Below are 26,737 nucleotides of genomic sequence, written 5' to 3'. Positions count from 1 at the left end.
TAGCCCTCGGTCGGCCTGAAAACCAGAGTCAATGTTTTTCTGCATCAGCTGCTGTCGCTTGTTGACTGACTTCAGGTCATCAGTGCTATAAAGCAAGGCAGCCAATGTCATTACATCAGTTTTTCTTGCCCTGACCAGTCAGTAGCCCCAGAAAATATGGTAAAGTTGTCTTGTTGGCTAAAAGCCACCATACGAAACTTATGTCTCTATAAGGAAAGAAGATATAAGGGGGAAGGAGGGAGGGAAGCCAGGACTGCAACAGTGAATACACTCAAACATCTACATTTATGGTAGGTGTACACAGCTCTACTATGTTCTTCCTGTTTCACTGTTGCAGTTATCACCTGTGGAAGGATTCCCAAAGCTGAGGAGAGGGGTGGTAGCATTAGTAAGAGACTTAGGCCTGAGTCAGCATGCCCTGCAGAACTGCAGAGGCAAACCCTGCCCTAGCCTTAGAGAAAAGAGGTAGGTGGTAATGCTTTGTAAGGGTATGGACAGAAGTCCAGGTGGCAGCTTCCAAGATGTCCCTGGTGGGAACTCCTCTGAGGAATGCTGTGGAGGCTGCCCTAGTGGAATGGGTATGAATAGACTTAGGGGGTGGTTTCCCATGTAATCTGTAGCAGAAATGGATACAGTGTGATATCCATTTGGAAATGGTTTGCTTGGAAATGGGCTTCCCCTCTGCTCTTGGGGCAAAACTGATAAGAAGTTGGTTTGTTTTTCTGAACGGTTTAGTATGGCCCAGGTAGTATCTGAGCTATCTGTGCATGTCTAGTGAGTGCAGAATGTTCCCCCCTGTTTTGAGGGTTAGGAAAGAAGGTGGGTAGATGTATGGCTTGGTTGGGGGTCACATTAGATACCACTTTGGGCATAAAGGAGGGGTTAGTCCTCAGGGAGACCCTGTCTGCATGGAAAATGATGAAGTTCTGAAACCCTTCTGGCTGAGGTGATAGCTAGTAGGAAATCAGTCTTCCAGTAGAGGTATCTCAGTTCTGCTGAAGCAGCAGGTTCGAAGGGTGGTAAAGTTAGTTTTCCCAGAACATAATTCAGGTCCCAGGCTGGAGTGGTGGCCTTCTGGGAGGTCTGATATTAGAAGCCGCTCTGAGGAACTGTTTAATCAAAGGATGTGAGAACAGGGGTTGATCTGTATCGAAATGAGCTGAAATGGCTGAGGCATGGATTTTAATAGAAGAGAAGGAGAGGCCACTACTGAGTAACTCCGCTACGTAGTTCAGGATAAGAGGGATGGAAAGTTGTGAGGAACTGCCCCCTCTGGACTGGCTCCAGGAGCAGAATCTATTCTATTTCCCTGCATAAGATTTTCTGGTGCTGGGCATTCTGGCCTCTATGATAATGTCAAGGACCTGTTTGCTTAACAGGGGCCTCCTGTTTGCCTTTAGAGTATTAGCCAAGCTGACAGTTTGAGAGTCTAAGTCTGGGTGCTGCATCTCCCCTACACCTGAGTCAAGAGGTCTGAGATTAGGGGAAGCTGCCTGGGAGGCTGTAATGTCAAACTGCGCAATAACGATTACCAGTGCTGTCTGGGCCAATCTGAAGCAATGAGGATGGTCTTTGGTCTCTCCTCCCTTATCTTGATCAGTACCTTGGGAATAAGAGGCAGAGGATGGAAAGCGTACACAAAGAGAGAATTCCAGGAGAAGGTCAAGGCATCCACCTTCCACACTAGGTGATAATACTCCCCGGTACAGAATTTTTTTTAGCTGGTGGTTGAGGTGCAAAGCAAAGAGATCCACCTCCAGAGTTCCCCACTCCTGAGTGACTTGCAAAAAGATTTTTTTGTGAAGCTGCCATTCGTGGGGGGTCCAGTAAGTTTCTGCTTAAGTGGTATGCCAGGGTGTTGTGGATCCCTGGTAGGTATTAGGCTATTAGGTGTAATCCCAATAAGGATGCTGTCAGCCAGCGGTTCGCAGCTAGCCTGCAAAGAGGGTAAGATTGGGTCCCTCCCTGTTTGCTGATGTACCACATTACTGTGGTGTTGTCTGTTTTAATAAGGAGATCCCCTAGCCTGATATGGGGTTTGAAGGATGTCAGAGCCTTTTGTACTGCCATCATTTCCTTCTGGTTGATATGTAAGGGAAGGTGCTGGGCATCCCAAAGACCTTGGGTGAACCTACCTGGTAAGTGAGTGCCCCAAGCAATGCCTGAGGCATCGATGGTGAGGGTCTGCCCGATATGGCGTTGGATGAAGGGAAGACCCCTGTTCTTGGCACAGGCCTCTGCCCACCAGAGAAACTCGGCCCTTATACAGGGGATCAGAGGGAGAGAGGTCTCTAGAGGCTGAGAGTGCTGACACAAAAGGTTCTTTAGATACCACTGAAGTTTTCTCATGTGAAGCCTGGCCAGAGGAATTAGGAGGATTGCCATGTACCCCAAGGCTTGCAGGAACTTCCTCACAGTGAGGTGACTTTTGGAAGCCAGCTGGGTAAAGCAGAGGCAGGAAGCTCTGCTTTTCTGGGGATAGGAAGGCCATTTGGGATGCTGTGTCTAGCAGTGCTCCCAAGAAAATGATCTTCCTGGTGGGTGTTTGCTTTGATTTCTTCTCATTGATGGTGAACCCTAAGGACGTTAGGAGGGTTTTGACACAGAGGAGGTCCTGGAGCAGCTTTTCTTTGCACTCTGCCTGAATGAGGCAGTCATCCAGATAAGGGTAAATCTATATATTTCTCTGTCTGCAAAATGCTACGGCCGGGGCTAAGCATTTGGTGAATACCCTGGGAGCAGTAGATAGGGTAGCGCAGAGAACTGAAAGTGTTGTGAGCCTGTTCTGAAGCACAGGAATTTCCTGCAGGATTCCCTTATGGGGATGTGGAGGTAGGCATCTTTTAGGTCTAGGGTCACTAACCAGGAATTTTTTCATCAGCATAGGCAGCGGCTGCTGCAAAGTTAGCATTTTGAATTTGGGGACCACCAGGGAAGTGTTCAAAATAGATAGATCCAGGATGGGGTGCCAGTGCCCTCTTTTCTGGGAATAGCCTAGAATAAAAGCCATTGCCTGTTTGATCTGAGGGGACAGGTTCTACTGCCCTTTGGGATATGAAAGTTTGGACTTCTTTCAGTGCCTCTGCCCACTGACTTGGAGGTAAGTCTGGGTACCCTCTTGGAATTGGGAGTTCATTGAAAGAGAATTTGTATACCTGAAAAATGATCTTTAAGACCCATTGGTCCTTTGTAACAGAAAGCCAATTTTCTTTGCAGAGAGAGCCTTCCTCCTAGGTTTTGGTGAGTGAAAGGAGGGCAGAGGGGGGAGGGAGAGTCATTGAGAGTTTTTGCCATAGAGGGATGGCTTACAACTCCCTGCCTTTGGGGCTGAAGTGGTCCACTGTTTGGTTCTCTGCTGTCCCTGGGATAGGGGCCTGGGTGGTCTGTCCCTGCGGGGCTTACTTTGGCCCTGTCTGCTAGGTGCAGGAAAGGACCAGTGCTTAGAGGGAAAATTCCTGCTGAACCTAGGAGGTTGTACCTGAAAGAAATCTTTTACTGTTTGCATAGATTTTGCTTTATCTTCCATCTTTTTAAGCACCTCTTCTGCTTTTACTCCAAACAAGCTGTCCTTATCCAAGGGTGCATCAATTAATTTAGACTTGACATGATCAGGCAGAGGTTGTTCCTTCAACCATGCATGTCTCCTAATGACAGATCCTGACACTGCTGCCCTGCTTGAGGCTTCTAGGGCATCATATCCACAGTGCAATGAGTGTTTGGCCACTTGACAAGTAGAGTGCAGTAAATTTGCTAACTCTTTTGAATTGGCACAGTCAGGAAAGGTTGAAATTTTTTGCTTCAGTAGTTCCAAAGTGTGTTGTTGATATTTTAACATATGGAACTGACAGTTGAGTGCTCTCATAGCTAAGGTTGCAGAGGTGTATACTTTTTTACCCCATCTGTCCAGAGCTCTGGAATCCTTGTCAGAAGGAATAGGATTGTTAGCAGAGCTAGCCTTAGCTCCATTAGGTACCTGTGTAATGACCTCCGGGTCTGCAGCAGGATTTCTGTACAGGTAATTGTGAGAATCTGGTACTCTGTAATACCTGTCAGGTTTACTGGGAGCAGGTGAGAGGGCATTAGGGGCTAAGCTGGATTCATGGAAAACATCATCCACCACCTCTAAGATAGGGGGAATGGCCAAGGGTCTGTGCTGGGGCAGGTCTAGAAACTCTTTTATTTTTTTCTTAGACTGAGGGAAGTCCTGGGATTCCCAGGGGAAATGTTCCCTGAGGGTGTGAAGGGTTTCCTCAAAGGACAAGTCTTCTGGTGGAGAGGCAGAAGGAATGGATTCCTCTACATCTGAATCCTCATAAGCAGTCAGAGGTCATTGTTCCTCTTCAAAATCTGAATAATCAGATTCCACAGAATCCTGTTCTGTCAGTATTTCAGGAGAAGGGTATCTTTTCCTTTTAGAAGTTGTGGCCTGACTGCTCCTAATAAGGGAGAGAAGATCCTTCACCATTTTAAGCATTTGGGCTTAGGGTGGTGGAGCAGGATTAAGATGGTGGCTAGAGGTAGATTTTCTAGGAGTGGCCTGGCTTCTAGGCCTAAGAGTATTCATTGGTCTGAGAGAAAGTTGGATGAGAAGACATTGTTTTTTGTCTAGATTCGGTAGTGCGAAAGGCCTCCTCGGAAGCTGGTGCCTGCGTCGCGGCTCCTGACCCAACCAAAGCAGAGACAACCAAAGGCTCGGAAGATGAAGAGGATTTCTGTGAAATACTGGACTCTGAAATGGTCTCAGTAGAGTCCTAAGTAGATATTGTATCGGGCATCAGGGGCTGCGAAAGTGCCTCACTGAATTCCGGAGAACTGATGACCTGCTTAGCGGTACAGTCATCAGAAGGCTTAGCCTTGTGTGGTCTGTCTCTATCTTTATCTCTATGTTTTTTCAGAATGTCTACAGATTGTTGGATGATGGACACCATTTTGGAATGTGAAAATGGAAGACGAAAATACCTGTCTACAATAAGAGTTCTACAATGAATGGTTCTTGCGTTAAAGAGGGCACAAAACTGGCAACGGGGTCGTCGTGGTCTGGGCCTAAACAAGTGATGCAGTATGAATGGAAGTCTCAGTGTAGGATCTGCTTTCCACAGGTGAGACAATTGTTAACTTTTTCAGACATCGGTTAGTGCAAGAAAAAAGGATCCCAACGGGGTACTTAGCTTTAGACATTTTCAGCCGTAATTCAAACTATGGTAATGACCAACCGGCACACTTGCAAACTGCTTCTGCTACGGGCTCCATGGCAAGAAAGACTGATGTAATAGTGTCGGCTGCCTTGCATTATAGCACTGATGACCTGACGTCAATCAATAAGCGACAGCAGCTGATGAAGAAAAACATTTACTCTGGTATTTGGGCCAGCCAAGGGCTAACACAGCAGGGATAACCCACAGGTGATGACTGCAACAATGAAACATGAAGAACATCTGTAATGCTCTTTGTATGGATCACTCATGCAGGGGATGATGTCTATGTGGATGACTCTCAAAGCTCACAAGGAATGGAAATTTACTGTATTAGAATGGGCTACAATAGTGCTTAGAGGATTACAGTGGCAAACCCATCCCTTACCCTTGAGATAATGCCAGCCTGTAATGTTTGGAGAAAATATGGTCTGAAGACAAGGTGGCTGACTTCAGGATTGCCTGTGTACTTGCCCTTCTATGGTAAGCCACAGTGGCTATTGTGTTTGATGAACTATGGGATCTGGCATGCCCTTCTAGCTTTTTCCAGGATATGAACAACAAAAGCAGATACAGTGACCCAACTATTTAGAAATTGCCTGTTTATATTCAATTTCGCTCTTTCTCTCTTTGTCTTTGCTACAAATGGCACAGAGAATTACCTAAAGTTTTAATGTTTTTAGTTTTGTCTGAATAATATTTTAACTACCTAAGCACATTCAAGATGTGTAAAATTATCTTATTCCTGTTCTGAGGTTGGGAAAAAGGCAGGCAGCTGTATGGCTTGAATCAGGAAAAGCTCAGTCACCATCCTGTGCATACAAGAAGGATCTGTCCATAAGCTGATCCTGTCCTTATGGAACACTAAAAATGGCTTCTTGCTCATAATGCTTGCAGCTCAGATTCCAAGCTGATGCAATGGCAAGCAGAGAGGCAGCTTTCCAAGATAAAAACTTTCAGGGATGCAGTGAAAGCTGATTAAAACGGATGCTGCATGAGCTTTTGTGGCACATAACTCAGGTCCCACTGAGGAGCAATTTTTTTTTATGTAATCTCAAAAGTAGTACTCCATTAAAAAACTGTCTGACATGCTGCTGTGATGCTAAATGGTGATACACCAGCATGAAGGCTGATATGGCTGAGAAAGGTATCTACAATGAGGCATACACCAATACTGCATTAAACAGCTCAGATGGGTATTGCAGAGTTACAGACACTGAGGCTGAGAATGGGTCTTCATTCTCCTTTAGACACAAGATAGACAACCATTTCCAACTGGCCATATAAGATTTCATGGTCTTCCTACCCTCTCTCAATATAGTCACAACTTTCTCTGTAAACTGGTGCTCAAAGGGAAGAAGGGTCATATAATTCAATTTGTGAGCTGCATAGCCTTCAGGCTGGAGTTTATCAGGGCTCCCTTGCAGTAGGTTAGAGGATCCAGTTGCTTGGGCAGTATGGGAGGTTTCACCCTGGGCATCACCAACAGAAGAGGAAAACCAATGCTGCCTGAACAAAAGGCTAATATTAGCAGCACCCATGGCCCCCTTCCTTTTTGTTTCAACCAGGGGGAAAAGAAGGACTTGTGGGAATGGTCACATAACCTGACCAGCCCATTTCAAAAAGGCATCCACTGCACAGTCTTCTTTATGCATTGTTCTGGAGAAAGTTTTCTTGCAAACAGAAACAAAAGGTTCTCTCTGTGTAACAATCACCTGTGAACTATTTGTAGGAATACATCCTTGTGTAACATCACTTGTGGAGACCTGTTCTAGATCTGTTTAGATGGTCCATCACTGTGTTTACTTAGGATGCGATGTAGAATGCTTTTGGGCTCAACTCTGACTGTACAGTTATTTTCAAAGAAGAAGCCACTGCTAACATCCAGAGGTGTTAACAGTCAATGCACCATTGCTTGTTTATGTATCACATGACTGTTGTATTGTCCATCACCACTTCCGGTACTGCTTTTTTATCCACACAGGCTTGAATGCTTTGAATGATTGGATGAGAACTACCATTTATTTTACATCGACATGCGTTTTCCTCTTCAGTACTCCCATTTATGCTAGACCTTGAGGCCACTTAAATGGACTCTCCAGGCCAAATTTGAAGCATTTGTGGTCATGTTCTGGTTCTCGGGGTCCTGCTTGAAACGTACTCCATGGTTTTGTCTGAGCTTGCTAGACCAAAATTCCTACTTCATGCAGGGTAGGCTGAAGATAATTTTCTCTAGGGGTTAGCTATGCTGATACCCGCTTTTCTTGAGTTAGCACTGGAACAATAACATGGTTAATGAGGAGGGTATATGAGGTATCAGAAGAAAGAATTAAACTGGGAGGGGTCCTCTCTAATAAGTTCTGTCTGAACCAAGGAATCGAGCAGGAGTGTCCTTGTTCTCCTTTGTTATTTGATTTATATTTAGTGCCACTGGCAAAGAAAATAAATGACTTAGAAATTCAAGGATATAACTGGTATAGTAATCAAGAAAAGTTGGATTTATTTACACACAATATTATTTTGTACCCAATAAAATCAGAAAAACACATCTCAGTGTTTTGGAATATTTTGGGACAGTTACAAATCTCTTTCATGATATCAAATTAATGAGGATAAAACAAAGGCTATAGCTGAAAATTATGTATCCACTCATGAGTTGGTTCAGCAATATTCATATTTATAGGGACATGATAAGATGAAGTATTTAGGAGTATGGATACAAATGGTTCCTGTTATGGCAGCTAAGAATATGTGGGAAGAGACTAAGCAGAAGATAATACAAAACTGAGAAACTGGAAACTCCTGTTTATGGAAAAGGATAGCAAGATACAATCAGTGAAAATGTTTTAGTTCCTTTAATTTTGTATATAGGTCAGGCATATTTTTTATCAACAAGAGGAGAAGCTGTGGACAATAACTAGTAAAGAGTTGAAGGAATTTATCTCTGAGGGGAAGATGGCAAAGGTCAAGTGGGATAAGCTGATCCTTTTAACAGAGCAAAGAGGTTTAGGATTACTTGATTAGAAGGGATATTTTAGAGCTACACAATTAAGGCTCATATATATAACACAAGCAGAAAGCTATAATTCAAAGTGGAAAGGGATGAATGTGAGGCAGGAGGAAATTCAAGAAATAAGGAAAATGTGGGATTTTGGATGAAGATCCTTAAGGAGAATAGCAACAGCCATACAGAACATTAAGAAAACAAGAAGCATGCTCACCAAATAATTTATAAAAATCAGTGTATACCAAGACTGTAATATTCCCCGTTCCGAGGGAGGGATGGGCCTCCTTGAAACTGATTACATACACAGATCTGCAGTTGTGGGACTCCACACATATCTGCTGACCTCACAAGACCGAAATGTAGTGAAAGTTTTGAAACATGAGGAGAATAAATCTAAGATGACTTCTCTGCTTAATGTAGCAGAAGCATATCGGCATCAAGCAGGAATGGAAATCAAACCAGAAGTGGATAGAAATCAGGCAGCAACTGAATGTGCCAAAAAACAAAAGAAAGAATATAAGGTGAAGGACCAGATGAGAAAGCAAGAAATGTGGAAAAAGCATAAATATAGTTACAAGTATAGAAAACTTCTGAAAGCACATCATGTTGATCAGGAACAAATGCAGGAATGGTTAAGGAGAGGCAAATTCAGACATGAAAGGTTAATATTAGCAGCCCAAGAAAGTGGGCTATGTACATGTTGGTTTGCAAAGTCCATTGAACATGTGGGAGAAACAGACAAATGTAAGTTATGTAAATCTGAACTGGAAACAGTTGCACACCTTGTTGCTGGTTGCGACATAGTAATTGCAGAAGGACTGTATACTGAAAGGCATAATAATGTAGTATGATTGTTGCAATGGGGATTGTGCAAACATTATGGTATTGAAGTGGCTGAAAAACACTGGAAACATGAGCCAGAAAGCATCATAGAAAATGATGAAGTTTATATTACATGGGATCACCCATTACCAACAGTTCAAAAGACAGATGCTACAAAACTGGATATAGTGGTCCAAGAAAAGAAGACATGGGTAGCATTGATCATTGAAATCGCCACACCCAGTGACTACAGTGTCTTGTGTATAGAGACACAAAATCATAAAATATCAGGATTTGCAGGCAGAAATAAGAGCAATGTGGAAAAAAGATACCCAGACAGTTCCAATACTAGTAGGAGCAACAGGTCTTATAAAAAGAACCTACAATCATATTTAGATATGTTACCAATCCATATAACTCCGAACGAACTGCAGAAGGAGTCATTACTCTGCACACTGCAAGTGCTACAAAGAGCACTTTTGGCTGAAATCAAAGATTGAGACAATACTAATTTCATGAACTTTAATTGTACTTTGACTTGGGGTCCATTCCTGTCATGGTATTAGAAACCCAAAAGTTTTGAGAAATGAAAGAGGTTGAAACATTATATCATGAGAAGCCAAATGGAGAGATGATAAGTCAGCAAGCAAAAGAGAGAAGTACTGCTGTAGTGTTGGATAGATGATTATTATATAAAACAATATATGCGATGTATAATGTCTGTAACTGTGAACATGTTAAAATGGTTTGTCTCCTTTTATATAAATAAATGCTTGTCTATGTTTTGAGTGACAATTCAAAAAAGGTGTTAAAAAAGAAATTAAAAGCAAGCAGATTATTGAGAAGAAAAAAGTATTTCGATTTAATCAGTTATCTAATAGGTCAAAGCAAAAAGATAGTCTTTAGGGACTACAAGAAGGAAGTCAGAGTATAGCACAACCAAAGCCACCAAAGTCACAGATTCCATAGGCGAAGACCCTAGAAAGCAAAACGACATATCCTCAGACGAAGACACATTGAAGAAGGCATTGAAACTCTTGACTAGGCCAAAGCATATCCAAGGCAGACCGGCTTTACACTGGTATGGAGAAGTGAGGGCATAAAAGTAATTTAATGGACCCCCTTATATCTTCTGTCTCAGTGGATCAGTAAAATTCACTATTATCAAAACAACTTAAATAAATGGGTATGATTTTGATTACCACGAGACAGTAGGGCAAATATAGTAACTTTTTTATCTACATGGATTTTTTTTACTGCAAATTAATTAACATTGCACCTCTTTGATATTATTAACAAGATTAAACACATGAGATGATATTAGTGACAAGATTAAAAACATTAGATGAAATTTCTTTTGAGAATTCCACTGTTAGATCTATCCTCTTCATACAAAAAATTAATATCAAACGTCCACAACTAGAATGATAACAGACTTGAACAAGTTATCTACTGCATATTTAAGTATAATCCAAATAGGAACTGTGTTACTCAGGTGGATATTCCCAGACATTATAATATCATAAAAACAATACAAAATATGAAGGTGCTTTATACTTATTATACTTACTATAGACAAGCCCAGGAAACTTTAAATAAATTCAATAATAATCTCACTGCTAAATTTATGGAGGATCTTAGTTACTCATCACTATTTCCAGTAACATCTATTAAACATATATGATAACGTTTTTCTTTTTTCTATCAGAAAAGATGATTTAGCATCAAGGGTACCATGTATTAGGCATAGCAAAGGCTTTCTCTGTAAGGTTCACTCCGGTATTACGCATTCATATACTCAACTCCTGCATACATAAACAATATTGTTGTGCCAAGGACTAAGAATGGACTAAAGCCCTTCAAATGAACAGGTTAAACATCACTTTACAGAACTTATTCATTAGTTATTTAGAAACCTACATTTGTGACTCCCATAAGATTTAAGGAATAGCACTCAGATTTAAAGGGTATAAGACTTAATTTATGGGAAGGTGAATGGCCTAATAGTTAACAAATGCCCATGTATAGAGCTATACAATATAATATTTCTAAAGACCATATCTTTATCCCTTAAGGAATGCATATTGCAGGCATGACTGCAGTCACAGTGGCTCATAAGAACATTGCTGTTGGTACTGTCCAGTGATTTTACCCTGATAACAAGAGATTCAAGATTCAAAGCTCCATTCTTTACATTTTACTCCACATTCATATGGAAAATGAGATCCCTTTCAGAAGATAAACTCAATGGAACGTTGAACTTCTTATGGTCGAGATCATATGGTCAACTTTCTGAAAAGCTGAATGACAGAAAACAACAAAAATCTATGTTTTTGCAATGGGGGGGGGGGGGGGAGCCAACTCCGAGATCACCCAACAGCGGGGAAAAGGGTAAATTTCCTGATCCCCACTGTACTGCGATCTCCATTCAAAAGCTTTAGGCATTTTGGAAAATCGATTATATGGTCTTGACCATATAAAGTTCGACTTTTAGTTGAATCAATCTTCTGAATGGGACCCAGGGAATGAATTAGTACTCTTTCCTACTTACTGTTCTTTGGAAAAAAAAAGTTTTCTCATTAGCTGCTGTTACTAGAAAATGTTAATATTATCTTATTAGAATGAGCAATGCAAAGTTTTTTGTGTGAAAGAATGGTAGAATAATTTTCTTCAAACTGTTCACTTAAGGAAAAAACAGTTCAGTTCTTGACCACTTTGACCTATCACTGTGATTTGAGTTCTTCTTTTCTGTGATTGGAGGAACTAATATGGATGGATAATAAATTTCCTTTACATGAGTTGACATTTATTATTATGTTTTATTCGTCTTTGTCTTCTTGAATGTTACTGTAGTATCACATCTCTTCATTGTTATAAAAATCTACATGTTTGCTATATCAATGAATGTGAAAAATATGGTTTTCTTATTTCTTTTTGAAAGAAATTCCAATAAAATACTGAAGCCAGTCATGAAGTCAATAGGCAAGAGACTGCATGTCAAGTTAAAGTTCTCAGCAATCGTTATACAAATAATGGGAAAGGCAGACAGAATGAAAGAGTATGACTTTAGGAAAGGGGACTCCAGTCAGTTGGAAGGGATATGAAATACAGAAGAGTTAGAACAAATGATAAGAGCAGACAGTCTCTTAGTGCATTAACTATTTAACTTGCAAAGTACAAAAAAATCCCAAGTAGAGAATGAAGCAGCTAGCATGGAAGGGGAATGTGAGATTGCAGTTTTAGTCCGGTATACACCAGGTATACCATGACATGCATATTTAAAAATACATTTTTTAATTCTATATAATGAAATGTACTAAAACTGATTTTAACAGGCATATTTAATATATGGGCAGTGCAGTGGTGTAGTGGTTAGCATTGTCGCCTCACAGCAAAAGGTGCTCCAGTTCGATTCTCAGGTGAGGTGTCTTTTGTGTGGAGTCAGCATGTCCTCCCTGCATTCACATGGATTTCCTTTGGGTGTTCCAGTTTCCTCCCACATTCCGAAGACATGCAGTAGGTGGACTGGACACTTTAAATTGGCCCTACCTAGGTGTGAGTGTGTGTGATGCACCCTCCTAGGAGGGTTGGGCCTTGGGCTAGCAACCTGAGCCCATAAAACCCATAACTGCTACAGAAACAAGTGCTGAAAGGTGCTTGTTGCTCGAGGTACCACATGGTGCGTAAATAGGAAAGAGAGAGAGACAGATATTTAATATATGTCTTTTTTTTGTCTTAAAGCTGTTGAGCTTCATTTGAGGAGTGTTTCTTTTTTCTTTAGTAGAACTGGAAAGTTTACTGTACAGAAAAAATGCACGACTCGAGGATGGGTTGGGTGACTAACACTTATGAGGGAGAAGGGCTTCTACAAGATGGCATATAATTCCAAAAGTCCAGCTATGCCACTAGGTGGGATTGAATGGGAACAGACTGGCAGCTAAGGCAATCATTAAGCAGGAGGCAGAATAAAAAAGTACACATGCTAAGTGCATAGCACTTTTTCTTGTCTCAGTGTAGAAAGAACTGAGAACAGTTCTGGAAGAACTACTGATAAAATGGAATGGATTTCATCTATTGCAGAATGAAATGGTACCACACAGAAAGGCATCAGGAAGCAGTCAGTTAATTAGAAAAAGAGGTAGCCTGAGCTCTAACTCATAAAGGTTGTAGTAAGAATCTTAAGGGGGAGGCTAGTGGAAGTGCCATCGGCATGAATTCAAATCACAGACATTCTGTAATCCAACACGATAAGGCTTATTATTTAAGGACTTTGGTAAGGATTCTGGCACCGGGCTTCACAAGAAGCTGGCAGGAAAAGTAAACTGTATGGACTGGGATTAAAATCTGTATGAAAGTCAAGGAGTTGTCCAGCCACTAAAAGAAACTGTCAGGCACTAAACATGCAACCTGATGGAGCAAAAAGCAGGTAGTGTACCTGATTATGTGATCATCTGCAGATATCATCTTATCCAGGAAGCAATTAGCAGAAAATATCCAACTTCAAAAGAGTATAAACGTTAAAGATGACATACATGTAAGTGCATAATGAAACAGCCGTGCAGAAATTAAAATGATTGCTGATAACACATTTTGCAGCAAATGCAACAATGGCCCAAGCTGAGCTGGGAATAATCGTAGTACAAGGTACACTACCGAACTACTACTGTTGATATGACATGCATTATTTTTGTGTTTTATTTTGTTGCTAAGCATGCAGGATGATATTTTTTTCTGGATTTGTAGCCTCTTATTATTACATTATGATGAACCAAACCAAATGAACCCTAACATCTCATTACCTACGTTAGTGTATGTGCTACTATATTTCTATGATACCTGCAGCAACAAGGTGACTTTTCCACACTGGACAGGCATGTTTTCAATTGTGTTTTGCAGGTAAAACACATTACTTAGATAAATAACAGGTGCTGTAGTGATGAAAGTGGAGTTTTAAATGGCTGTTATTTTAAAAGATGCAACTTGTTTTTGATTACCCAACTTATTTTCTGTTGTATACTAATCACTACTTGAAGCCTTTCATGATGTTAATTTATAAATATGTCTATAAAGAAAAAATAACTACACAATTGAACTTACAACATCAAAATCTACAATCTAATCCTTTTCTAAATAACATGAGGATCAAAACCGCAAAAGTATGGGAAGATGGCTAATACATTAAGTATAAATCTGAATGAACCAAAACTAACTTAGTTGTTGATGTGTCTGAGTGCTTCTAATCAACAAAATGCACAATTTTCAATTTCTTAGAAGTATGCATTTCACAGTCTCTTCATTTGTTACTGCTTACATGGTAGTTACAAAATGGAGTAGCAGCCATATCAATAACAAGCACTTAGTCTAAAAAATATGTTTTTTTTACTGTAAAAACACTTATGGATTTATAATTATAATAATTACATAAACATGACACTGAATTCTGCACCTCTTGAATACACAAGATCTTAGGAAGTTAGCATCATTATAAATGAATGGACTTGAGTTTCAGCTGTGTGATTATTTTCTAGATAACTTTATCCAGAAAAAAGAACACTCATAAACACGTGTGATAAAAATGCAAATCTCAGCTAAAGTACAAGGCATTTTGTTTCTTACCACTGTGTCTATATCATCAAGTATTTATCACCACTTCACCTGGGTCTTCATTGACAAGTCCTAAGTACAAGTAATTAACTAAGGCTTACTCTACTGAAACCAAAGTAACCATAACACAAAGCATATCATTTACAACATACACATTAAACCGCATTCATCCCAACCCTTACCTATAATAAACAGAATCAGCATCAATACACAATACTCCAATTGAATTAATAAAAGTTCCCCATTAAAAATGTACACACATTTGGTAAAATGAAAACTCTAACTTAGCATCATATCTCATCATCTTTTCTCAAGACACCCATCTTTTAAAGTTAGCCTGCTGTAAAGCACCAACTCAGTCCAAAATCACCCAGATCATAACCACAAACTCTAAATGTACCCCTTTAAGACCTGAATGGCTAAATGCCAACCAGAAAGTACTACCACTCAACCTAATTCTTAAACATAATAAAGCCAGTGCAAAAAAAAAAAAAAAAAAAACGTAAAAAAAGATCCGATTTAAACAAAATATTCCCACCCTTCCATGATAACAACAAGGGTGAAAATGAAAAGTGAACTTCCCAAAACAAAAACTTCTTTGCCAAAATCATACCTCTAACTAACTGAAAGAAAACACACATAAAAAAAAACTTCCCACTTGTTTTTCTACTTTTAATCAAGTTGTACAGGTTGGATGGGGCTCATTTTCATAAAGGCCCAAAGCACTGCCACAGAGCAGGGAAATGGAGGCAGATGGAATCACATACAGGATAACTACAGGGTAACAACAGAGAAATGGAGGCAGAGGGAATCACAAGCAGGATAACTACAGGGTACAAATAGGGAAATGGAGGCAGAGGGAATCACATGCAGGATAACTACAGGGTACAAATAGGGAAATGGAGGCAGAGGGAATCACATGCAGGATAACTACAAGGTAGCAATAGGGAAATGGAGGCAGAGGGAATCACATGCAGGATAACTACAGGGTACAAATAGGGAAATTGAGGCAGAGGGAATCACATGCAGGATAACTACAGGGTACAAATAGGGAAATGGAGGCAGATGGAATCACAAGCAGGATAACTACAGGATACAAATAGGGAAATGGAGGCAGAGGGAATCACATGCAGGATAACTACAGGGTACAAATAGGGAAATGGAGGCAGATGGAATCACATGCAGGATAGCTACAGGGTAACAATAGGGAAATGGAGGCAGATGGAATCACATGCAGGATAGCTACAGGGTAACAATAGGGAAATGGAGGCAGAGGGAATCACATGCAGGATAACTACAGGGTAGCAATAGGGAAATGGAGGCAGAGGGAATCACATGCAGGATAACTACAGGGTACAAATAGGGAAATGGAGGCAGAGGGAATCACATGCAGGATAACTACAGGGTAGCAATAGGGAAATGGAGGCAGAGGGAATAACATGCAGGATAACTACAGGGTACAAATAGGGAAATGGAGGCAGAGGGAATCACATGCAGGATAACTACAGGGTACAAATAGGGAAATGGAGGCAGATGGAATCACATGCAGGATAGCTACAGGGTAACAATAGGGAAATGGAGGCAGAGGGAATCACATGCAGGATAACTACAGGGTACAAATAGGGAAATGGAGGCAGATGGAATCACATGTGGGATAACTACAGGGTAACACTTAGCAACTCATAGCCTTAATTCTCTTTGCTGAACTGTAAGGCCACACTGATCAACCTATTAGCCAAGAATCCTGGAAAAGCCAAATATAATGGAGGGGGACAAGCACACATTTTAAATATTGGTCTTACAAACTTAGAAATTTGCTAGAATTTGCATTAGCATGCATTTTTTGAAGAATATGAAGTCTGAAACACAAATGTCTGTCACTGTTTAGTGACTTCAGTCTTCAAAATTTTCCAGAAAAAACAGTTTTTCTGAATAATAGATCAAAAATAAGAATAAGAATCTGGCCATTCTGCGAAATTCTGGACAGTTGAGAGTTGCAGACTAAATGCATTAAAGTGTCCTAATTTACAGTAATCCTGAATCCCTGCCCAATAACCCATTCAGAAAAAAATGCCTAATTCTATAGTTCGTTCTGTTCCACAAAGTACACAGTAGTTAACAACAACTCAATGACATTAATAGCAAAATCTAAAACTACAGAAAAATACAGAAAAAATGGGTAAATGGAAGATGTGGAGGGTCTACTGTTGGATGAAATGTCTTGCACTTACGATTAGGGAATGTGCTTGTTCCCTAAACCAACACTACAAGACATTTTGTATATCTGACAGCAGACTCCCAGACATTCCTATATATCTTTTATCACATGCTAGCATATTTAGCTTTGCAGTTCAGCAATGCTACTCTCTTTTCCCTTGTGTCTCAAAAATAAAATAATATTGTTTTGAAATAACCCATGCAAATTGAGGGATATCTCACAGAAGATGTTTTGATAAATGCTTTTTTTCATTGCAGCCTAAGAATTCATAACAGTTATTTGTAGTAGAGGCATTAAGATGGATAATGAGGTGTTATAACTATAAGGCCGGCTGCATTAAAATATGATGCTATAGTCACAGAAATTGAAATTTCAGCCTTGGATTTGTCAAGAAATGCAAAGCAAAGCAAACTGTGGTTGTCCTACATGATGGGAATGGATCTTGTTCAATCCCGATCGGCTACTAAAAATGCACCCTAGTTTACATCTTTACGCCCTACAAGGGTTAAGTAGTGGTCACTGTGATTTAAACAACACAGACACAGGTCAGTGCATGACAGATTGGGGAATGAAATGTGTGTTACCTGTACAGGAGAAAATAATTAAAAATGGTCTTCCTTTTACATACCTAATGGAATTGAAGATATCTGGGTGTACAAGTCCAGCAGTCGATTTCCATCCACATCCACCAAGTAGTTGCCTCGACTCTCTTCATATTTACAGAAGAAATGAACTGCATCTGCATTCTTGCAATGAAACACATACTATCAGTCTCAGAATAATACACTTCTCTCCTGTTATAAACAAGATGCTTTAATAACAAACCTTCCTCTTTCAGGGTGTTGCATTCTGCTGTCTCCACAGCAAATTATAATCTAAGGATGCAACGCTGAGATACAGTGGAAGTAGCTCAGTTTTATGAAGGTAGAAATTGTACATTAACAAATTATCAGAACTACAATAATTACATATTCCTTTGTCAGCAGGCTATGACTACACATTTTCTTTTAAAAAAAATGGAGAGTTACAAATTCAGGTATTATCACAACCACAACGACTGGAAACTCCCATTACTAAAACTGCAAACTGTGCAAACAGTCATATTACCAGAGCTAGTAAGAGCAGCACCTGTATAGTGGTGAGCATAGCTACCTTCAGAGCAGCTGACATTATTTTTTCCAGCTAATGTAAGATGATAATACAAGTCTACCAGTTACTGGAGTGGATTAAAACTGTGAGCTGCTTCCTGTAGTCCAAGATTCAATTCCCCTCAGTCTCCATTTGCCTACTGTGCAAATCTGGGCAAGTGACTTAACCAGACAGTGCTCTGAAGTAAATAGGAAATTGGGGTAGGATCCTCAGTGGTATCCAGTACTGCATGTGTAGTAACTACTAAAGAAGCAATTATAATCTGTGTATCAGCAAGATTGCAGAGTTCATACATTTTTCACACACACACACACACACACACACACACACACACACACACACACACACACACACACACACACACACACACACACACACAAACACACATACAGTGGATATAAAAAGTATACTCACCCCTGTTAAAATGTCAGGATTTTGCAATATAAAAAATAAGACCACAATAAATAATTTCAAAATATTTCCTACCTTTAATGTGACCTATAACCTGTACAATTCAATTGAAAAACAAGCAAATATGTTATGGGAAAAATATAAAAAATAAAAAACATACAATAAGCTGGTTGCATAACTGTGCACACCCTTAAACTAATACTTTGTTGAAGCACCTTTTGATTTAATTACAGCATTCATTCTTCTTGGGTAGGAGTGTATCAGCATGGCACATCCTGACTTGGCAATATTTGCCCACTCTTCCTTGAAAAAGTGCTCCAATTCTGTCAGATTGCGAGGGCATCTCTTGTGTACAGCCCTCTTCATGTCACCCCACAGATTTCTATTGGATTTATGTCTGGGCTCTAGCTGGGCCATTCCAAAACTTTAATTTTCTTCTGCTGAAGCCATTCTTTTGTCGATTTGGATGTATGCTTGGGGTCATTGTCATGTTGAAAGGTGAAATTCCTCTTCATCTTCAGCTTTCTAGCAGATGCCTGAAGGTTTTGGGCCAAAAGTGACTGGTACTTGGAACTGTTCATAATTCCCACCACCTTGACTAAAGCCCCAGTTCCAGCTGAAGAAAAGCAAACCCAAAGCATGATATTGCCACCACCATGCTTCACTGTGGGAATGGTGCTCTTTTGGTGATGCGAAGAGTTGTTTTTGCACCAAATGTACCTTTTGGAATTGTGGCCAAAAAGTTAAACCTTGGTCTCATCAGACTATGACACATTTTCCCAAATGCTTTTGTGAGACTTGATGTATTGTTTTGCTAATTTTAGCTTGGCCTGGATGTTTTTCTGTGTATGAAAAGGCTTCCATCTTACAACTCTACCCCATAGTCCAGACATATGGAAAATGCAGGAGATTGTTGTCACATGTAGTACACAACCAGTACTTGGCAGAAATTCCTGCAGCTCCTTCAGTGTCGCTCTAGGTCTCTTGGCAGCCTCCCTGACCAGTTTTTGTCTTGTCTTTTCATGAATTTCAGAGGGACATCCAGTTCTTTGCAATGTCACTGTTGTCCCCTATTTTCTCCACTTTTTGATGACTGTCTTCACTCTGTTCCATGGTATATCCAATGCTCTGGAAATTTTTTTGCACCCTTCTCCTGACTGATACCTTTCAACAATGAGATCCCTTTGATGCTTTGTAAGCTCTCTGTGAACCATGGCTTTTGCTGTAGTAGATAAGTGAGTAAATGTAAGGGAAATCCTACTAGGACAGCTGAACTTTATTTGAGGTTAATCAGTGCCTCTTTAATTGATGGCAGGTGTGTACCCAAGAAGACTGAATGCTGTAGTTAAATCAAAAGGTGCTAAAACAAAATATTAGTTTAAGGGTGTGCACACTTATGCAACCAGCTTATTGTACGTTTTTTATTTTTTATATTTTTCCCCTAACAGATTTGTTTTTCAATTGAATTGTACAGGCTATAGGTCACATTAAAGGTGGGAAAAGTTTTGAAATGATTTATTGTGGTCTCATTTTTTTTATATCACAAAAACCTGGCATTTTAACAGGGGTGTGTACACTTTTTATATCAACTGTATATAATGTTGACTAGAAAAATACCTGACAGGTGTGTGAGATTGCACATTTCTAGGGGAAATAAGCCATTTCCCCAAGATTGTGCAAACTCTAAGTTAGTATATGTGATTAACAGGAGGTGTGTTTGGTGCTTGGTGCATGCCAGTATTTGCAAAGTCGACTTTTTGTGGTTGAGTTTGTAAATGACAGTCTTTGGGTGTTTCGTTTAATTTTAGTAAACCTATACACAAATATGTGTGTATATATATATATATATATATATATATATATATATATATATATATATATATATATATATATATATACATATATATATATATATATATATATATATATATATATATATATACAGTAAATAGAAATGTTTATACATATATATACACACACACACACACACACACACACACACACACACATATATATATATATATATATATATATATATATATATATATATATATACACACACACACACACACACACACACACACACACACACACACACACACACACACACACACTGCATTTTCTGGCTGAGTATCGAAGCTCTTTCTTCCATTCTCTCCAGTTCTGGCCATTGAGACTTATTCCCAACCAGATGTGCCCTAACCACCTGTGACCTTCCATGGCATCTGTTCCTTTTTTTGACCTGCAAGTATGGAATGCTCACTACACTAGCACAATGACTGGTTGGAGGAACAACCAGTGGTAGAGCTGAAAATCTCATTATTAATAGGCAGACAGAAAACATGATGACATCTTTTGTACATGTTCATTCTTCATACTTTCTAAAGATTTATCTTTAGCCTTAAAAATGTCCTCCCTTTAGTGTCTGGCAGATGTCCTTCTTGTCTGTAATGTTGGCTGGTACAGGTACTTCTTCCTGATAATCCAAGCCCCTAGGCTACAGTGCCATTTGTTCCTTGATAAATTGCACCCTTGCTGGTTCCCAGAGCTTGATACTAACACCTGACCATTCAGCATGTGGTGGCCCAGCAGCACGGCATATGGTACCCCCCCCCCCCCCCGGGCTGAGTGAGCTGACCTCAGCTGCTCACCTCTAGCTCACCCTAGGGGGCACTGCAAGTACCAAAGTATTTTAATCAAACTAGAGTAGATGAGTCACTTTTGAGGTCCTGGATGTGCCTAATGTAGCTCTTACACTCTGATGTTAACAGAAGTATTGAAAACATAAGCATGATTTAGAGTATGGAACATTGTGAGTCTCAAATGTTTACCTCTTTAGGACTATCAGTATTATAAAGTCCCTTATTTTTATGAAGAACCAAAGAGAGAGGTTTCACATCACTGTTCTTTTTGATATATAAATGTGCACTTATAGGTTCATATGTGATTATTGGGCTAATGCCTCTAAGAGACCTTTTAAGCCTTGCCATTTTTTGCTATAGGTAAATGATAGGATAAATTACCCATGGAAATATAGTATAGTTTAGGTGGCCTTGTATTTACAAGATGCCTCTATCCAAAAGGGGCATAGGTACCAATCATCTGGCAAATTCCCCATCCATTAGTCCAGGTTGCATTTGAGTAGAGTCAGGGATGAACTCTGCTTCACATGGATGGGAAGCCTGTTCCAGAGTAGGGTAGACAATGCTGTTAGACTTGCGGATGTGCAGTAAGTCCATCAGTACTGCCTCAGATAATAACTTGTAAGCCTGGCGTAGATCACCTTGGAGTGGTCTGTAGGAAACTGAGCATAAAGATAAGGCTTTGATGCAGTCAGTGTACTCTATCTGGTTTAAGTCTTGTATTCTTTTTGTGAGGAACCTCTGTGGGTGGTCCTGACATTGCATATGACTAAGCAGGTGCATACCAATGAGATGACTGTGTTCACTAATATACCTAATGAGACATGAATACAGTGAGACAATGACATCTTTGGACCTGGATGTCATACCATTAAATATTAGTGCACAATATAGAATTATTTCTTTAAAATCAGTAGACAGATGATGGTCAAAGGCCAAGTCACTGTCCACATACGTTCCCCATTCCATAAATACTGGGTGCACTCTTAGGGGTGTACTGTCTGTATAGTAATTCCCAAGGTTGGCTGTCTCTCCAATGGACACTATTAAACATTTTTGGTATTCAGTTTTAGACCTTATCTCTGGAACCAATTATTAGTTTGCAATCTTGGAGGATATTAGTGTCCTTGGGGGGATTCAATGACTGAACAGAGCCAGCAATCATCCTCAAACTTAGTCAGTTAGGGGCCTGTGATGTTGGCTTTGTCCCCTTAAAAATAGATGCCAAAAATAAGTGGCTCCAGCACTGAGCCACAAGGGATGCTACTACCACTATTTTGTGGAAGAAGAGTTCACCTATCCTGACTTCTTGTGTCCTGCCTGCGAGCCAGTTGGTTACCTAATGGTTGACAAAGGGGTTTACTCCTAGCTTTGTAAATTTGTCTACAATACCAATATGGGGAAGACCACTGAATAGCCACAAGTAAACAAACCAAACCAGTAAACACCACAAGTTCCAACGCAGTAATCCAAGCAGAACCATGTAGTTGAGATGAATAAATATATTTTAATAATCCAAACACGATAAAAAGCTCTACACAATCCTCACACAGAAAATATAAATGCTGAGCACGCTTTCACTTCATAAAATACAAAGCTTCATCAGAACAAGAAAGTCATTATTTCAGGTGCATTAAATAATCTCATTTTAAATTGAATAATTGTTTCTTAAAGAGACCGTTCGTCCTCTCAATACTACAAATGTTCAAAGTTCATAACCACTTAAAATACAGATAACTTTAAAAATCAATCAAATTTATATTACAGAATTCTCTAAATTTAAATACCTCTAGTTCATAGGTTCATAGGTAGGCACTAGGCTATTGGCCCTGGGGCCTATACAAGCCTAGCCAAAAATGTACCCTGGCTTTCTCCACCCCAGAAAATTATTTTCCTGTGCCCCTGTCAAGTAGAACTACAGAAGTGATCCCCGGGGTGAATTTCCTATTACCCATCCAATCATCAAGATTTTTCTTGAAGAGTGCTAAGGAGGAGCACTGTTTGACATAGATAGGTAGTCTGTTCCAGAGTATGGGAAGTCTCTGGGACAGGAATCTATCCCTCCAGCATGTTCTGTTTATTGTGGTGACAAGGTTTAGGTCCCTAGAGCATGTAGCTCAGAGGGATTGGGATTTCTTTAAGTGGAGCATGTCCAACAGCTCTGGGTTTAACATAGCTTTGCATGTTAGGCAGAGATCGCCTCTGAGTAGGCAATATGCGACGGAATAAAGCTGGAATTTTTTGAGACGGTCTGTGTAAGGCATCTGTTTGAGGCCAGCAATCCTCTTTGTGAGGTATTTTTGCAGCCTTCCAGTTGTTGTAGATGTCTTGTGAGGTACATACCAAAAGGGGCGTTGTACTCTATAATGGGTCTAATGAGTGATGAGTAGAGGGGAACAATGACCTCTTCTTTTCTGGATGAGAAACCTTTTCTGATGAGGTGTGCCATGTAGAAGGATTTCCTGACCACTTTGGTGATGTGATTATCAAAGGAGAGACTACCGTCCACCTGTGTCCCAAGGTCTCTTATCACACTTTCGGTGTTAAGTAGACTACCGCCTATGTGGTAGTTCATGGGTACAGAATTTTTACCAAAGGGGACGACAATGCACTTTTTGGCATTGAGCTTGAGACCATGTCTTTGACACCAGGCATCTGTCTCTTTTGTAGGATGTCCACATCGTTAGGAGTTTCAATTATGGCTCTTAGTTTACAATCATCTGCAAATTTAGTTAGCCAAAGACCTTCTGTGTTAGCCTGTACTTCAGAGAAGTAGTTACCAAGCAGGAGAGGACCCAGGACTGAACCCTGTGGTACTCCACTTGTCACTGGTCTGAAGTCTGATTTGGAGGCTGCTACATTCACAGTGTGGGTTCTTTCAGTAAGCCAGTTGGCAACCCATCTTGTGACATAGGGATTTATACCTAGTTTAGTGAGTTCATCTATAATTCCAGAGTGGGGGATGGTGTTGAATGCCTTGGCGAGATCTAGATAGGCTGTGTGAACCACCTTACCCTCATCCATGGCCTTGGTGACTACTTCAAAGAAGTCTATCAGGTTTAGGAGACATGATCTGCCTTTTACAAACCCAAACTGTGTGGGGTCCAGAGTTTGGAGATCTCCAATGTCTTTGTTTATGAGTTCCATGATGATACATTCCATGGCCTTGCAGATGAGGCTCGTCAGGCTAATGGGGCGGTAGTTCCCAGGGTCTGTTGTGGCCCCCCCTTTGTGGAGTGGGATAACTGTCATGGTGCGCCATTCAATGGGCACAAAGCCTGAGGTGAGGCTATGATTGAACATGGTACTTAGGTGGCGTGCCAGTTCATTCTGTAGTTCATGTAGAAGGCATCCTGGGATGTTGTCAGGTCCCATGGATGCTATTTTCTTGGCTTTGGAGAGTGAAGTTTTTACCTGTGCAGCCGTGATTACAGGAACTTTGCATTCTTCCGGTATAAAGATGGGCCCTTTAGGGGGTGAGAGGGGGGTAAAGTTAGCACTGAACCTATCTGCCAGGATGTTGGCAATATCAGTTGGTTCTGTATATTTTAGTGTCATTGTGCTGTAACTCAGAGCAGATCTGAGTGTTGCCATTGAGATTTTATAGAATGCTTTGTGGTTGTCTTTAGAATCAGTGGCAATTTTGTTTTCATAACTAGCTTTGGAGGATTTTATGAGGGATCTCAGCTTCTTACTGAGGCTGACCAGGGAGTTCCTTCAATCGTGGGATTTTACTCTTTTTTGCAACAGTTTCTTTCTTCTGTTGTAGAGTTTGTTTATGGCAGAAGATCACCAGATTGGCTTCCTTTTTTTGGAGGATAACATCTTGGTTCCGTTAGGGATAGCATGATCCATGCACTCGTGTAAGTGCTTATAAAGTGCATTTGTGTAGGATTCAGCAGTCGTACCTCTATTGTCCATCTGCATGGGTGTCATGAAGTTTGCCACTTCTGTCTTAAGAAGCGTGAAGTTGGCTTTGGAGAATTTTTTTACAGATGTTTTCCTAATGGGGGGTGGGAGCGGGATGTGGATGTCTAGGGTGATTAGCTTGTAGTCGGATCTGACCAACGAGGAGCTGACCTCTGGTGTGGAACACCGGTCACCCATGTTGGTGATGACCAGGTGTAAGATATTGCTGCCTCTGGTGGGGGTGTGGATAAGCTGATCCAAAGTGTTGGAATTGATGATTTCCAGAAAATGTTGAGCAAAAGAGTTGGTACATGAGTAGTTTTCCCAGTTAATGGTAGGGTAGTTGAAATCACCCATTATTAGAGTGTTGGACTGTACCTTAATATTTTCCAGTGTATCAAGAAAAGAGGAGTGGAAATCCTGGGGCATGGTGGGGGGTCTGTAGCAAGCTACAATCTGGATTGCGGTTTTGCCCAGAGTTAGTTGAACTTGGATAATCTCGGATGCATTATGCTGAGAAACTAGCTTGGAGGTGTGGATATCCTTAATGAATATGGACACGCCTCCACCTTTACTGTTTTGGTCTGGGTTTGGTGGCCGAAAGATGTGGTATGAATTATAGCCTGGTAATGCAGGGGTGCTCTCTGGAGCTTTGAACCAGGTCTCTGTCGCTGCACAGATGTCAGTGTTCTCCATTTTAAGGAGTGCCTCGAGTGAGTGCATTTTGAGATGTAGACTTCTAGCATTGAGTAGCATTACCTTCAGATTTTGATTGCTTGTACCTGTTACGGTGGTGAATTTGTCATTTGAACCTTGCCTAAAAAAGGCACTATAGGGGTGGAAAGAGCCTTTGCCAATATCTGAAACCCCAAGGGCGACAGGTGCAGGCCATCTCTGGCAAAGCAGCGTGGTCTTTCGATCATGTCATCACAGGCAGACAGGTACTGGATTCCCTTAGAATGACACCAGAAGCTTAGCCAATTGTTAAAGTCAATCATTTTGTCCTTGTACTGTGGTGTCATTCTGGGTAATGGCAGGATGCTACTCAGGGCTAGGGTCATACCGGCCTGGGCTACAAGATCAGAGAGCTCCTCCATGTCAATTTTCATGTAGTCCAGGGAGGTATGTCTCAGGTCATTCACACCAACATGGACAATGACAGAGTCATATTTGTACTTGTTGTGGAGTGACCTGAGTGCGTGCATTATGTGGCGGATCCTGGCACCTGACAGGCAGCTGACAGTAGCTTTTTCCTTGTTTAGCCTGGTGAGTGGAACATCAGTGTGCCTGACTATAGAGTCACCTATGACTAGAGTGTTGGGTTATGGGCTGTAGTTGAGTGGCACACTGAGTATGTAGACTATGTGTCATTTGGGTTGTGTTGGGAGGTGGAAGTTGCTTGCATTTCTGATTTGGAGGTCTCTGTTGTTTGGGCAGATTAGTACAGAGAGCCTCCGTGAATGTAGGTGTTTGTTTTGTGGTTCTGCGTGTGTGTTTTGGTGGTGTAGGTTTTGAGGGACTATGTGATGAGTGTGGTGCGGTGCAAGTGTTTACCTTCTCCTCTTGACTGTCTAGGCCTGTCTTTGGTAAAGAGAGCTTTGCTTCCAGTTTGGCTATATAAGTGCATCTCTCACAGGTTGCAGTGTTGGGTGGTAGGAGGAGAGGGTTGTCTGTGTACATGAGGCAATTGCTGCATTTTCTCAAGATGCCCAGATTCATCAGGCAGACAGGAGAAAACACCGGGAGCTGACCTTTAGACATGTCTGAATAGGTGCTTATTTAT

The 26,737-nt window shown here is 40.7% G+C and overlaps 1 protein-coding gene across 3 annotated transcripts in view; it reads right to left on the bottom strand.

Annotated features, from left to right (window-relative positions):
• Window positions 1-26,737, bottom strand: part of ABAT (4-aminobutyrate aminotransferase) — a 1,409,217-nt gene that overhangs the window by 404,928 nt on the left and 977,552 nt on the right. For all 3 annotated transcript variants that reach the window (XM_044089599.1, XM_044089601.1, XM_044089600.1), the window contains one exon: window positions 17,472-17,589. In XM_044089599.1, coding sequence (XP_043945534.1) covers window positions 17,472-17,589 — 118 coding nt within the window. The remainder of the gene's footprint in view (window positions 1-17,471; window positions 17,590-26,737) is intronic.

Source organism: Protopterus annectens, chromosome 12.part0, assembly GCF_019279795.1.
Source record: "Protopterus annectens isolate FY-2018-M chromosome 12.part0, PAN1.0, whole genome shotgun sequence".
In the NCBI taxonomy this organism is placed as follows: Eukaryota; Metazoa; Chordata; order Ceratodontiformes; family Protopteridae; genus Protopterus; species Protopterus annectens.
The sequence above is the reverse complement of the archived record's forward strand: the minus strand, read 5'-3'. Positions and strand labels throughout refer to the sequence as shown.